This window comes from Terrapene carolina, unplaced genomic scaffold, assembly GCF_002925995.2.
Source record: "Terrapene carolina triunguis isolate 2854851 unplaced genomic scaffold, T_m_triunguis-2.0 Scaffold131, whole genome shotgun sequence".
Lineage (NCBI taxonomy): Eukaryota > Metazoa > Chordata > Testudines > Emydidae > Terrapene > Terrapene triunguis.
In genome coordinates this window covers 25,141,177-25,156,584 of record NW_020664482.1, presented here as the reverse complement: position 1 = coordinate 25,156,584, position 15,408 = coordinate 25,141,177, and the positions used below count along the sequence as shown (strand labels likewise).

The window sequence follows — 15,408 nt, the reverse complement described above, 5'->3', positions numbered from 1 at the left end:
CTGTGTTGTGCCCGATCTGCATCCTCCAGGGTTTAGTACCAGCATGTCCCATGAGCGGGGCTAATCCATGCACTACTTTGCCTCTGATACTGCAGTACGGGTGGCCTCAGACATTCCCCACTCGGAGGCCCTCAGCAGCTGCTCCAGCAGGCATCAGGCTGAGGCTTTGCTCACAAGTGATGGCAGTAGCAGAGCAGCTTTTGTTTTATGGAGTCGAGCTCCTCAGGGAGGTTAATCCCAGCCTCAATACTGGGATTTCCCTACGCTGGTACCAGCTGCCTGATGTTACTCACTCGGCTTGGGGGGGAAAAAAAAAAAAAACCACTAACCCCTGGGACCTGAGCTAAGCACCAGGGGCTGGGTGCAGAAGCTCCTGGCTGGGGAGCTACCCCGTTACATTCCCATGGCATCATTAGAATCTTCTCACCACAAAGAGCCTAGAGCTAGGCCAGGACCCTCCACTCAGTGCTCCCATAAGGTGTCGCAGCCCCACATTTTGGGCCTCCAGGCAAGGCAGCAGAGCAGGAGAGCACAGCTGAGAGCCACTGAGGTAGCTCAGAGCAGAATTACAGGGCCCCAGGCAATTGGAAGGGAGCCCAGCCATAGAAGCTGTGACCACAGGAGCAACCCTGCCATCCCATTAAGCTACCATGCACAGGGGCTTGTGATAGACCCTTTGTCATTTGTACAGTGGGAGCAGCAGGCTAGCTGCCCCCTCAACCAGCACAGGAAGGACCTGCAGGGGGAGCCAGGTTCACTGCTCAAGAGAGCTGTCTTCAGCAGGGAAGGGCTAGTGCACCCCTTTGGGCTGAATCCTATTGAATCCTTGGAACAACATGCAGCGGCCTCCCTTCTCCAAAGAACAATGAGGTGTGTTTGAAAGTCCTTCGGAGTGTGTGCTCTGAGCTCGTGCATGGAGGGGTGTATGTATCTGTGTATGTGAACCTACACGTGTGTAAGGAGCAGTGTGTGTTTGTGTGCATGTCTGGGTATGGAGGGGGATGTCCAGGCACATGCACGGTTAGATTCTTGGCACGTATGTATGTATGTGTATGGACTACCGCATGGTGCTTCCCCACCTGCAGAATTGCCTTCTTCTCACACAGCGTGGGCCATGTCAGTATGAGATTTATAAAAATGTATTCAACACAAAATCATCGAGGTGAGCGATAGACAAGCCCCATTAGATTGTCCCATCCAGCCCTGAAGCCAAAGCAGGATTGGCCCCTACAGCACAGTCCAGTCCTACTGTTTTGTCAGACCCAGCCTGAAATGCCCCATGTCCTGGGGCTCACACCCCTTCCCTTGGGAGACAACACCCAAGCTCAGTAACCTCACTGACAGGAAGTTATCCCTGAGAGACAGTCTGTATTTTCTCATCATCAATCGCCTTCAAACCTCCTAGTTCCACCTGCCTTTACTCGTAACTAACCTCTTGCCCTCCCTCAGGGGAGGCACTTGTCAGGTTTGCAGACTTGGCCCACCCCACTTTGTCACTCTAGGCTTTCCCTCCAGGCTCCCGGTAGTTTTTCTTGCTCTATTCTGATCCCCTTCCTAGGATCAATCTCTTTCTGGTCACATGGCGCCCAGCAATCACTGCAATCTCCCAGGTGCGGTCTCCCCAGGGACTCTGCTATTGCTGTTCTGGGACCTGGTGTCTCTCCACATGCAGCTCCAGGTGCACTGGCCTTTCCTGCTGCCAACTCACAGAGACAGGGACAAGAAACTGTGGGGCTGGGACCCATGAGTGAAGAAAGTGGTAGGTGGCACATACGGGGGCCATGGGAAAACACAGGGATAGCCACAGCTCAGGCAGGGAACAAGATGTGTTGGGAAGGGGAGATGCAAAGGGAAAATCTTGTGCATCCTGGCTATGTCCTGGCCAGCGTTTCACCAAGCTTCCCATGAACCCCCTGACTGTCCATCCCTCCTCATTGTGGGAAGGGAAGCCATGGCCCTGCCCTGATTCTAAGGCTGAGGCAAAGCTGCCTGTGCTAACCACCACAGGGAGAACTCTCCAACCTGGTGCAGGAATGACATGTCCCCTTGGGGGTAAACAGCCTGACATGCCCGCTTCTGAGCTACACGTTTAGCCAGCAAAACAGAGATGGAAGGACAAACCCTCCCAGGAGGCTCCATCCTACATGGGCACCAGGGACAGACACAAGGCCATAAGGAGTTATAGCTGCCCAGCTTTCCTTAGGCAAGGAGTTGAGTCAGCAGCCAGCTCCTCAGAGACCCTCAGTCTCAGGGCCCTGCCCCTCACAACACACCCTGCATGGCATTGCAGGCCCCTCTGGTAACCCTGTTTTTCACATTTGTTACAATCAAGGGCTTTCCCTCCATTTCCCCCCCCATTCTATCCATCTCACCCTCCTTCCTTCTTAGCCAGAGCTGGAGCCCTGGGCAGAGTTTAGCCTGCAGGGTTGCATTCCTCTGTTTCATTAGCAGCAGCACAAAGCTACTATTCATCTCCCTCCAGGAGAGTGGGGTCCGGGCAGAGGAGAAGTGTCCCCACACACGTTCCCCCATGTCCCTCTGCTCACATGCACACTCCCCATCCCCTCCAAGCCCCAGCACCTGTCCTTCCTGTGCTCCTCCCTTCCCCTTCCCTGAGAGGGCTTTGGGAGCTGAGGAAGCCAACTCACTGCATTGCCCATGGGAGCGAGCAGAAAGCACACAGGAAACGCGGGGATATGACAAGCAGGGAGCTCCCTCCTTCCTTCCTTCATCTTCTGGAGGGAACAAACAGAGGCAGAGGCTGGGGCAGCACCAAGGGGACAAGTGAGTAAGGCACTGGGGTAGAGGGCAAGCAGTAGTTCGGGTGAACAGTATGTCCCTGAGAGCCCCCATCCTGCCAGGTAAGCTGCCATTCCCACCTCCAAGAGCAGGCAGCCCTTGAGAGTTAGGGCTTGGCTGCCCAAAGTCCCCTGGCTTCTCTCTGGCCTCAGTCACAAGATCCTCAGTTCGTCCGCCTCCGACAGGCCATACTTGGCTTTGTGGTCATTGAAGAGTTTGAGCAGGGAGCGGATGTACATAGCATGGTACAGATCCACCGTCTCGTGGCTCGGCTCCTTGATCCTGGGCACCGTCACAGGTTCTCCTACTGCCAGAGCCAGAAAGAGGGTGGAAGAGTGAATCCTAAGCACCTGGAATAAACCAGCTGGTACAGCTGGGAGGACTCCCTGCCCCTCGTAATGAGCTGGGCCTTGGAATGCTAATGCCAAACTTTCTTCCTAGTGAACGGTTACATACAGGCAGTAGTACCACAGAGACAGCAACAGCACCTGGCCACAGGCATGGGGCAGAGAACACATTGTGCCCTGGGATAGCACCCACCAACTGCAGGTTCACAAGCTCCCTGGGCCCACTCTGCCAATTGCTGGATTTCACTCCTCACATCATGATGAGTTTTTGGCTTCCACACCTGCCACAAACTCAATGGCAAGTGGAACCCTCTGTCAGCTTAGACCAGGGGTTCTCAGGACAAATGTTTGGTGGCCTCAGAGTGCGGCCACCAACTCTTGCTGGTGGCCACTCTCAATTTTTTTCCTAAAATACTTAATTAGCTTCAGGAAAAACAAATAAATATGCAAATATGCATGTTCAAATCATTGTAATTTATTTATTGCTAGCTAATAAGTCTGTTTTTAAAAGTGATATTAACAAACATACAAATATCACTTTTCACAGCAGACTTACTCAGCCCCAACAAACCTGGGGACAAATTAAGCCGGGGCTGAGTAAGTATGTCGGGGGAGCCAGCAGGAGCCAGGGGTGATTGGGTTGGGGATGCCGGGGGAGTTAGTCAGGGGCCAGAGCCTGATGCCCCATAGCCAGAGCCAAAATGCCATGGCTGGAGGATGAAGCCCAAAGCTGCATGGCCAGAGCCTGGGATCTGCGGCTGTGCAGCCGGAGCCCAGGGCTGGAGCCCGAGGACCAACGGCCAGAGCTTGCTGCCCCACCACCCCAGGGGTGAATCCCAAAGCCTGAGCCTCACCACCCCTGGAGAGGTGGGGAACTCACCAGCTGCCTGCTCCTCCAGCATTGTGCCCCAGCTGTCTCCAGATGGGGCAGGGCTCGACCCCTGCTTGCAGCCCTAGTATCCAACACCAAGGCGGTGCATCCAGGAGCAACGGGGAGGGGAAGGGGCTGCTGCTTGCCCCACCCTCCCCCCAAATCACAGCCCAGGAGACTGTGGTCACAAGAAAAGCCGCAGGTGGCCGCATGCGGCTACTGTATCCACATTTGAAAAATGCTGGCTTAGATAACCAGGACTCAACCCCCACCACCTACCAGTGCCAGGGCTTTTGGAGCAGCCAAAGCCATAGGAAAAGAGTAAGGGGATACTCACTGACAGTGGTGATAGGCTTCGGGTAGGGCAGGAAGCCTCGGGATTGGATAGAGGTTAAACCCCGTCCATAGAAGACGCAGGGAGCAAAGCCCACCAGCTTCTGGAACCTCTTCTGAATGCCCCTCAACCAGCTGCCCTCTTCAAAAACCACCTGCCGGAAGAGGTCGTTCTCACCGAAGGAGAAGGCAGGAACCAGGTGTGCCCTGGGGGAGAAAGCATTGTAGCATGAGTGCCCTCTGCAGCCAGCACACCCCCCTCCCAGGGTAGCACTCGCTACCAGGGGTGCGGAACAATTTGTCTAGTGGGGGTGCTGAGCACCACTGAACCAAACTGTAAACGCTGTATATAATGGAATCCACTTCAAGCCAGGGGGTGTGGCCACACACTCAGGACCCCTAGTTCCAGCATCTATGCTCGCTACTGCACCTCATCACCATGGGGCCCTGCTACAAACTTGATCATATTGAACCAGCCTCCCTTGGGAGCCACAGTAAGTAGCAGCTGAGGCACACTCACTCTCCTATCTCCTGGGTCCTACTGAAAGGTAGTCCAGGGATGGGCTGCCTGGGGAGATCCCAAACAGGGGAGAGTGCCAGACCCTGTTTCCTGGTCAAGTGGCTCGCTTGGCAGGTCCTGGGGGTGGCTGGCCCCAGCCCAATTTCCTGGAGGTGCTACCAGAGGAGCTGGAGGCCTCTCAGGACAGCATCTGGCTGATGATGCTCACCCATGCTGCAGCGCCATCCGAACAAAGCCTTTGCGGTTTTTGAGGATTAATGTGGTGACTCCTGGCTGGCAAGACAGTGACTCGGCCGCACCTCCAATTACGATGGCCACAGCGTTCCCACTGCCATTCTGAGAGAGCAGGTACCCTATTGCCTGGCGCGTCACAGGGCACAGGCCTAAAGAGAAGAGCACCAAGGGAGCATGAGGAGAACTGCAATGGAAACCAGCTCTTGCCCCACCTGAGAACCCCTTGACTCACCAGCTGACTTGGGGGACAGACCCTTGGCCCCAATCTCTGAATGAGTTTGGGGGGCTTGGAAACCTGCCTACAGTTAGGATTTGAGGAGAACATCCCAACAAATGAGGGCAGGTGGCTGATCGGGTGCCCTCCACTCAGGCATGCAGAAGGTGCAGGGGAGCTATTCTTTCCTTCCTCCCAGCACAAAGTTAGGAGTGCTGAGCCCTGCCCAGAGCCCTGCGCTGTAGGCAGACCTATGTCCCTGCCCAGGAGCCCAACACGTGGAATAAGGGCGACACCTTGTGTCCACCCAGGAGCCATGGGGTCTCTTGCTCTGGAGGATGCAATAGGTGAAGGGGATCAGCAGAGCTGAGGCCAAAATGGGCACTCACTGGACCCTGGCTCCTGAACGCCCATGTTAGCTGGCAGCCTGGGGAGGCACCAGCTGTGCCAGGCAGAATGCAGTTTCCCAGGCGATGCCGTTGTGGTGCCATTTTCAGTGACTGAGCCTGGGAATTGGCACTCGGGGAGTGGAGGACATAGAGCAGGGCACACTTCATGTACGGGCTGCATGAAAGATAACAGTTGCTCTGGTCTTTGAGCTTTCCTAAGGGATGGTGCAAGAAACAATCCCTAGGAAAGACCTATGTAGCCCACGAAATACTTGAGCTCTGTGGCGTTCCCCTGTCTTTCCTTTTCTAGCGGCATGGAATTCCACCACCCAACCCACGTTGAGGAGCAATGGCAGAGTGGGAGGGGGCAGGCTGGAGTAGTGCTGGGTGTGGGGCAGGATGGAGGTGCAGTAGCAGAGCATTGTGGGAGAATCTCAGTGAGCCGCTGACAGCACTGAGCCTGGCCCAGGCAGCAATGTCAAGCTGACATTTTGGCAAGTACTAAAATTTGCTTTAGTCTCAGGGGGAAAAAAAAGAACAGAAGCACATGAGAACAGAATGTCGTCGCCAGCAGCAGATTCAGTATCCAGAGGGTTTGAAAGGGGCTTTGGCCAGACGCTGCAGAGGGAAGGGACTCAGGTGATCAGTGATGGAAAGAAAAAAAGAGAGGAGCTGGCTATTTTACAGATCTGCTAGGTCTCTTGTATTAGCCACATCTGCAACACTTCTAGTGTGATTCTCTGGACCTGTGCGAGGGACACTCTCTGAGCATGCTCACCCCCACTCATCAGGTACTCCCTGAAGACAGGCAGCCGGAAGTTGCCAGCCAGCGTGGCCAGGAAGGGTCTGATGCCAGGGAACTTCTCAGAGAAGCCAGTGGACTCGGTGATGAAGTTGCAGAAGGCCCCAACGCAGAGGATCCCATGGGGGTGTGCGCCAATGATATAATTGTGACCGGGAAGGAGGCTGTGAGTCTTCACTAACTAGAGGGAGAAGACACAATCAATGGGGAGGGCAGAGACTGGTGGGGGAAGAGGGAAGGAGGATCCTGGTTGGGTCACAGGTCTCCACACATGACTGCAGATGAGCACTGCTGGATAAATACCAACATGGCAACCCCCACCTGGCACACAACCACACCCACAAACAGATGGACAAATCAACACATAAGAACATAAAAGCAGCCATACTGGGTCAGACCAAAGGCCCATCTAGCCCAGTATCTTGTCTTCCACCAGTGGCCAATGCCAGGTACCCCAGAGGGAATGAACAGAACAGGTAATCATCTAATGATCCATTCTGCGTTACCCATTCTCAGCTTCTGGCAAACAGAGGCTAGGGACACTATCACTGACCATCCTGGCTAATAGCCATAGATGGACCTATCCTCCATGAATTTATCTAGTGCTTTTTTGAACCCTGTTATAGTCTTGGCCTTCACAACATCCCCTGGCAGGGAGTTCCACAGGTTGACTGTGCGTTGTGTGAAAAAAATACTTCCTTTTGTTTGTTTTAAACCTGCTGCCTATTAATTTCATTTGGTGACCCCTAGTTCTTGTGTTATGGGAAGGAGTAAATAACACTTCCTTATTTACTTTCTATACACCAGTCATGATTTTATAGACCTCGATCATATCCCCCCTTAGTCGTCTCTTTTCCAAGCTGAAAAGTCCATCTTATTAATCTCTCTTCATATAGCAGCCTTTCCTTTCATTCCTGAGCTGACCTGTGCTCAGTAGTTACTCCCTCACCCAAAATAAATCTGTGCTGAACAGCTATTGAATTGATGAATTTTGTGGGGGCCGGGATTTGATTTGGGGGCAAGCATCTGCACTGGATGTGATCCTAAAGATTCTGTGAAGAGTAAGGTGGCTGTTGTTTCAAATGTCCACTAGGGGGTAGGAGCAGGTCACGTTAATTCCACCATCGATTTTTAAAACAAATTTCTATTGGCTTTACAGGGAGCTCCATGAAGGGTCTGGCCTGGCATCTACAGAAAAATGCATGTGCAATTTCAGGGGCAGGTGGATGTACTGGGCATCCATGAAGCTGCCAGCAGCCAGGTTGCAGGATGGACATATACAGAGAGACATGAGAGATTTATTCAGACAAGGGGCCCAACAGAGATGCCTGAGAGACTTAGAAGCTTGTCCAGAGGTTTGCAGGAAGTCGAAATTCTACAGTACAGCACTCAGCACATACTGTATGGATAGCAAAGGCATGGCACACCTGCCCAGCACGGCTTACCTGAATAGGGAAATAATCTCGGAAATGCTTCCAGACAGGCCAGTTTCGCACCCACGCCGACCTCCTCCCACCTGCAAACCACACAAGAGGGAGTAGGAGTGGGGGCAAGGATCTCACACAGACACTGACACTGAGGACAGACTCCATTTCCACTGGGAGTTTGGTCACTTCCTCTCCCTTTTAGCCCTTGCCTCCCAGCAGACCAGAGCTAGTCAGAACATAGGTGACGACCTGATTTTTTTGCTGTAACAGTTTGCAGAGATGTGCAGTTTTCACTGGAAAGATGGGGGGAGGGAGGAGAAATTGTACTGTGCAGCCTGATGGCCAGGGTATTGCCCTGGGATGCGGGAGACCCAGGCTCAAGACCCTGCTCTGCCTGATTCAGAGTGATCTGGGATGAAAAACTCTGCTCTGAATCAGGCACAGAGCAAGGATTAGAACCTGGGTCTCCCACACCGCAGGCCAGCGCCTTACTCACTAGGACGGACACATGTGTTCTGATGTGAAAACAGACATTTCGGCACAATTCAGTTTTAGATCAGTTGTCCAAAAGGTCGTTTTATTGCAGCGAGGAACAAAACAGCTTTTGAAACCTTGGAAGTTGCCATGAAAAGCCAGCTCTAGGAGTATCCTCTCACAGGGCCAGTATCTCCTGGATATATTATGGGCTGCTGCCCTCTAGTGTCATACAGCAGACCTATTCTTTTGCAGAAGTTCCCACTACTAACTGGCTTTCCCCTCTGATATTTTGCAAAAATAGCTGTGCCACAATCCAGGCAGGCAATGACAAGGGACCACCACAGACTGCTGCAACTTTGGAGCATAGTCCCTAACGAGACCTCATACAGTGACCATCCATCACAGCCACACTGGGGATTGCTGGAAAGACTGACTCTTTTGGGGAACCCCTACACCTCTGTAGTTTGTTTTGGTCACTAGGCCAGAGAAATGAAGAGGTAAATGGGATGCTGGCTCTTCTGGGAATCTTACCTGCTCTGGCTGCTTATGCCCCAGCTGATGTAATGATTCTCTGTGCATATTTGTGCCCTACTAGAAGGAATCACAACTGCCCAGAACTATGTCATAGGCTCTGTATTGCTAACAGATAAAGGAGAGTCTCCTTAATTTCAGCTGGCAAGAGTCTGTGCTTCTGGACTATCCCCGCTGCTGCTGTAAATGTTGCTAGGTGTTACAATACAGAGAAACAGAATGAAATTAAACAAAGTTCCGGCCCGGGTGCTGTCAGTCACATTTTAACCACGCGTGACACTGAGCAGATGTTGTGGAAGGGCCAGTCTCTAAAGATCATTAAATAAGCAAGCAAATATTGGAAGATGAGAGGGAAAAAAACAGCAAAGAGCACACAAAGATCTTTGCACAATCTGCCGTAAACTTTATGGTTTACTCCCTGTGTGTGTCTCTGGACCTATTTCCCTTGTTCTTGGGGAAATGCCTTTAGCGCGAGTGTGATTTAGCAAATACCTGGGCCTGGAGACCAACATATACAGATCATACTCTCAGACAAGGACATACATGCAAGGGGTTGGACAGACATCTGAATCCTCCAGCAAGTCTGTCTCCCCTCTGTCCTGCTATGCATACATGTACTCAGTAAATTAGGCTGTACCTTCCCATACCTTGCTCCGGTGCGTCCCAGTCAAAGATTACCCAGGCAAAGTATAGAGCAGAAACTGGCCAGAAACTGGTGAAAACCAAATAGACGAGGAGAAACAGGAAGACGATTCCTGAGGGTATCACAAGCAAGAGATTAGCTCACATATCCCTGCGTAGAAATACGCCCTACCCCATCAATTCCTGTTCTCTAGAGATTGAGTTTTCACAGCAGCATCCCATAATGCCCCAGTTCTAATGTGGGATGAGATGAGTGCCCACAGTGAATCCCATCCTCTTTGGGCCAATTCAGAACTGGGCAGATCTTCCCACCCACCCCAGAAAATATCTGATTCCCAGCACTTGGCTGTAGGCCAAAATGCCTGCTTATTTGCTGTATGTGTTCTGACTGGCTGTGTTTCAGCACTGACCAACCAATCCAGACCCATTAAGCCTCCACGCTGAATCTGTAAGGGCAGAACAACAGCCAGTCTGGCTTTGCTGCACTAGTAAAATTTGGGGCCCTAATTAATTACCTGTGGTGCTCCCTGGAAAGAGGCTGTGTTGTAGACAAGATTCAGGCCTTTTTACTACTGTCATCTTTAACTATACAGCCTGTCTAGGCACCACAGTAGTAAAACCTCAAGAGCCTGGTCTATGCTGGAGCCACTCTGATGGAGAATTACAGGCTCCAATTTTCCTAGTATAGATGCAGCCTGTGTGGGACCCTCCCCAGGTCAGAGACACGCTGCCAAAGCTGAGCATCAGCTCTGGATAGCAGGAGATGCTTCTAAAGGGGATACTATGACTGGCCAAACAGCTTCAGATATGAGAAAGCCTGCTGAACCCGAGCCCCTCTGACCCCCCATGTATATCGTGTACTCAAACTACAGCCCACTTAAAGCACATGGAGCAGCCGGGGAAAGAGCATGAGAGGCTTAGACTGCAGTAACCACAGGTGCTGGGACTGTGCCTCACTGTGCATATGCAGACCCACCAGAGGTCTCAAAATGCAGCCTGCCTACCACTGAGTCTAATGGTGGAAAACTAATCCCATATTTGTAGAACTCGTTCAGGTGCATATTAGTATAATTTCTATTGCAGTAGCACCTCGGGGCCCCGGGCAAGAATCAGGCCCCATCGTGCAAGGCACTGTACAAACCGAACAAAAAAGTTACAGCGCTGTAAAGTGCCAGTGTAGACAAGCCCCGTGTCTCAACTACAAATTCAGTCTCCTGAAAAGCTGAAGTCCTTTACCACTAATCCTCCCTTCCCTTTTAAATCAATTATTCTGTAACAAGCACTAACTTGATCTGATTTGCAAGTCACAGTTCCAAAACAGAATTCTGCAGACTACAATAATTAAGCTAACGGGAAGTCTCCTGTCACAGAGTGCAGCTGGTGGGTGTGTGTGAGAGAGAGCGCGCGCGAGCACCAAGGCGCTTCCCATCCCCTTTGTAAGTGGGAGGCAAGTTGAAGGAGCTGAATTCCTGCTTGGGATTCTGAGCTATTTTATCTGTGGTTGTGCTTGGAGGCCCCAGTCAGGATCAGGACCTTGTCCTGCTAAGCACTGTACAAACACATACGGAGATAGTCTCTGCCCCACCCTCCCACCCCAATCCACAATCTAAGCTTTTTCTGGGGGGCGGGGAGGAGGTGGGTGCACAGCAGGAGAGGGTATAAACATTCTGGGCCACTGACATTCATTTTGGGTGCTCAGCACTTAAAAAAAAAAAAAAAAAGCAGGCCCTTTGTGTCGCACAACTCCTGAGAAGGTGGATTGGTGCCAGGCCTAATTTGAATGCAGCTAACCCCACCTATACAGGGGCCTTTACCCTAAAGCACTTCGTCCTTCAGCAAGCTGTAAACGCAGCCCCAGAAGGCAAGGAGAGAAGCAGACAGCCCAAAGGGGCACACCATGTTGCACAGCCGTGAGGGGAAAGATATTGGCTCAGGATCACACAGACCTCTGCTCTTATGAAAAGTGTCATGGGGTATTTTTCTGAGGTCTCATCTGAAAATCCTTCCCCCACTGACCAGCAAAGATACCTTGCACCCCTCCCTCCCCTGGGGAAGGCTGCTGTTCTGGCTCCAGGGAACCTGGTCATTCCTTCGGGCCTTAGTGCTGGATTTTCCAATGTCCTGAATTTTTGTGAAATCATCAACCATGGTGCTAGAGATAGATAGTAACAAATAATACGGACCCCAATGCAGAATCTCAACAACCCCACAGCATAATCTGATTGGTGAGAGAGACGGAGAACGGCGCGCCCCCTCCTGCCAGCTGGGTCTACTCACCCATCAGCAAGAAGCTGAGGACCCACTGTAGAACTGAGAGGAGCTGGATGCATGCTCGGAACTCCCGCTGCGAGGGCCAGGGCACGGTGAGCAGAGTATGCAGGGCGGCCTGAATGCTGGCACGGCTCCCTGCAAAGCACACACACCATTTGGTTTGCACTTGTGATCGATCACTTCCTGAGCCTGCTGCTGGTCACGCTGCACTTACCTGCTGAGCCTCTTCTCCCCTCCCCCCCCATAACACACAACCCCCAAAAACACACACAATCCCATGCACAACTACACCTTCACATGCATGCACACAAACGCAGTCCTCCCCATCAAATGCACTGACACACACATGCACAAACCACTCCACGCACCAACACATATAGTCACCCCATTCCCCATACATTTGCACCTGCAGGCCCTTTCACATACACACACAGGGCTGACTCCTCAGTGGCTGTCTCCAGTAGCCCAGGCTGACAACAGGTGCAGAAGATGAATGTGAAGCTCAGAGCAGAGAGGGAGAGAGGGCAAGGCCCAGTGGGACTCGTGCTGGGATGGGGATGAGGGTGTGCTGTTAGGTGAATGAAGCACAGCCTAGGCCGTTCCAAGATCCTGAGGGGAATGGTGCCTCCTCCAGAGTCTGGGGAGGAGTCTCCCTGGGCCTGTTCAGCCTCATGGGGAAGGAGTTTGGCAAAACATTCAAGTTTCAAAGCTGGCCAGACTCCCAGGGAGGCCAGATTCTGCCCAAGGTTGGGGTCACTCTGCTGCATGCCAGGCAGCAGCCATCCTTCCTATACATGTGTGCTGGGGAAGCCTGAGCTAGGAGTCATGGGAAGCAGGGGGCAAGTACGCACCCGTCTAAAGCGTCCCAGCAGGCAGGAGCGTCTGAACTAGTGACAAACGAGTCTGGATATGCAAGGCTCATGGTCCTGTCCTGCAATGACTGATAAGGGGACCTCGCCCCTGCCCCCGGCCTTGATTCCTGAAAGAGGGAGTTCAACAGCACTAACTTGCTTCACTTCTCCTCCCCACAGCTAACCTTGGTGAACGATTAACTCCCACTGATGGTACAGCAAACACAGTGAGGGGCTTTCAATCCCTCCTCCCTTCTGGACTGGAGTCAGATTCCAAATTCCATGTGCACACCCATCCCCTCCTTGCCACGGAAGGGCTCAGTGTTTGTGGGAGAAATTTGGGCTGAGCTGCGAGAGCCTCCATGTGCCAAATGGCCCGTCCCACCAAGGCCTGACACAAGGCAACTGGCTCACAGGGCACTCAGAAGAGTTGCAGAGCCACAGCTGGCCTTTCCGTGGCTGAGAAAATAACTTTGGCAGGTGCTCTAATTTTAAGAACCCCCAAGACATGTATCTACATAGCTAGAACAGAGGGGCCCCGGCATACATTGCTGTGCTGGATCAGAGGAAAGCCAGGAGCAGGAGGTCACAGAAAAGCCACCAAATCCAGATGTGTGTCAGACCCATCCAATTTTGGGGGTTCATCCCTTCCAGAGACAAATCCAGATCATGGACAAGGCAGTGGAAATTAAATGAATATGGGAGCTCTCATTGGGTTTGAATGCATTAGTTTACTTCCCTAGAGCAGTTTATCAAGTTCTGCCAAATCCATCACTCATCCCTGATGCACGCCAGACAGACTCCCCAATGTATCACACGATCTCCCAGAAATCTCATACCCCACAATTCTGCCCTTTAGTTGACAGAGGGCCAAATCCAAACACTTTACTCAGCTCTCACTCCTGTTAAAATCAGCGGGAATCTTTCCTGAGTAAGAGTTGCTAGATGCTTTCCTTTGATTAGCACTACAGGTCTGAATTAGCACTCAGGCAGGGAGAATTTGCCACCCTTTGCAGCCCCCTATTTTGGTGAACTACCTGATGCTCCTTTGCAATGTCAATTTCAGAGAATTCATTCCTGCAGAGTACTTTGAGGGATTTGTGCCCTGCTGCTGCTGCTACACAATATTTATAAAAAGCCTTCCCCTTTTATTAAACAGCCTAAAACAAATGTATAACAACAAATACTAATCAATGGACTAGAAACTGGCAAGTCTAGAGCATTATAAATAACCTCAAATACGCTTTGCGATTTTCTTACCACTACGATTTTGGAAATAGGCTGCAATAATTGTTTTCATGTTGGTAACAAGTTCTCTCCCAGACTTTGGATCCGCAGGTTAAAAGGCAGGTTTGCAAATCTCAACCTGTGAAACTGATTGTGTGTCCAACTGCTTTGAAGCTCCACTGTCAGGCCCAAGGTAAACTGCCCGCACCGGAGGGGTGGCGGACAAACCCTGCCCTTCATTTGAAAAAGCAAGAAGAAAACCCTGTGGTATTAAGAAGAAGGAGAAGGAGTTAGCAGAAAGTCCCAGGTGGCTGTTTCCATAAAGGATCCCGCACCCTTCACCCACTTATACAAATGTACACATTGCTGGATATTTTCATCAGAAGACACTTGCCTGAGTTTGTCTTCCCCCCTGCATAGAATGGTACTTTCCTGGGCATGTCACAAACTACTGCCCAGACGTTAGTGGTGGGATTCTAATTAAAGGCAAGTTGAAAATGTGAAAAAGTCAAATTCAAATCACCATTTGTTACAGGAAAGTAGCATTTGCCACACTGGCCCAGACCGTTAAATCCAGTATCCAATACCCAATATATTCAAGAAGGCCTCACTCCCCTCTACAATGCACCTGGCAAATTGGTCAAGGCTTCACAGGGGAAAAGGCTCCTTCCTGCTCACTGTAGCAGAGATTATACCTTGACGTAGAAGATCTGATTCCTTGTCCGAGGCATCCTTGACACTCTGAATGCTTTTCCTATCACCCATCTCCTCCAAGGCTTACTAGAAGTCATACCAGAACCACAGAAGCAGAAAGAAGACAATCCGAAGCCAGAATCAGAATTCTGGGATGTGGTATCCCAGGATTGATCCTACTCCCATTGAAATCAATAGGAATCTTTCTACTGCCTTCTGGGTGCTGGAGTGGACTCCTAGGTATAGTATATAGTTATTGAGAGGTTCCCAGACAACGCTATGTTAAGTGCTACAGAGTTGGGGAAAGATGTTCTGGGTCAGGCACTGCATGAGGTTGCCGCTGGATGTTCTCGCTCTCGGCTGTGCCCTGCCAGGTATTCAGCTGTTGCTGGTTAGGCGATCAGAGTACCTAGCTGGACACTTATTTTTCCTCTTCTGCCTTACACTTTTCCACAGTTTTCACAGGTGCGGCACTGACAACAGCAGCATGGAGAAAGTTGCAGGTATGCAGAATCCTCCCTCCTAAAAAAATCTGCTTTTGTAAATTAGGGTGAATTTCAGTACTGAAGAAGAGAAGTTCCACGTTTGCTGTTAAAAAAAAGGGCAAAATATCTTCTAAATGGGCAAATTCTAACTTTAGAAGAATGGATGCCACTTTAACCATTACTGCTGCTAAAAGCTACATTCACCAATAGAAACAGAAAATATTTCTGTGTCACATTCCCAAGCACTGATAAAAATACAAGCCTTTGCACATAAACATCTATTGCCAAAAGAGGC

The 15,408-nt window shown here is 51.2% G+C and overlaps 1 protein-coding gene across 1 annotated transcript; it reads right to left on the bottom strand.

Annotated features, from left to right (window-relative positions):
• Window positions 1–306: 306 nt before the first annotated feature.
• Window positions 307–14,055, bottom strand: LOC112107560 (diacylglycerol O-acyltransferase 2-like). Its single transcript, XM_024201314.3, has 8 exons — window positions 13,969–14,055; window positions 11,864–11,992; window positions 9,592–9,699; window positions 7,955–8,025; window positions 6,486–6,690; window positions 5,079–5,253; window positions 4,355–4,557; window positions 307–3,106 (listed from the first exon to the last, which is right to left on the bottom strand). The coding sequence occupies exons 1-8, from the start codon at window positions 14,006–14,008 to the stop codon at window positions 2,952–2,954; spliced, it is 1,086 nt and encodes a 361-aa protein (XP_024057082.1). The 5' UTR covers window positions 14,009–14,055; the 3' UTR covers window positions 307–2,951.
• Window positions 14,056–15,408: the final 1,353 nt, after the last annotated feature.

Excerpts from the sequence above, each read along its gene's own strand:
- LOC112107560 (XM_024201314.3), bottom strand. The coding sequence starts at position 14,008 with ATGAAAACAATTATTGCAGCCTATTTCCAAAATCGTAGTG. Across the intron at positions 8,026-9,591 it reads CTGGGACGCACCGGAGCAAG|GTGGGAGGAGGTCGGCGTGG; the intron begins GTATGGGAAGGT and ends TGTGGTTTGCAG. Across the intron at positions 4,558-5,078 it reads CGGATGGCGCTGCAGCATGG|GGCACACCTGGTTCCTGCCT; the intron begins GTGAGCATCATC and ends TTTCTCCCCCAG.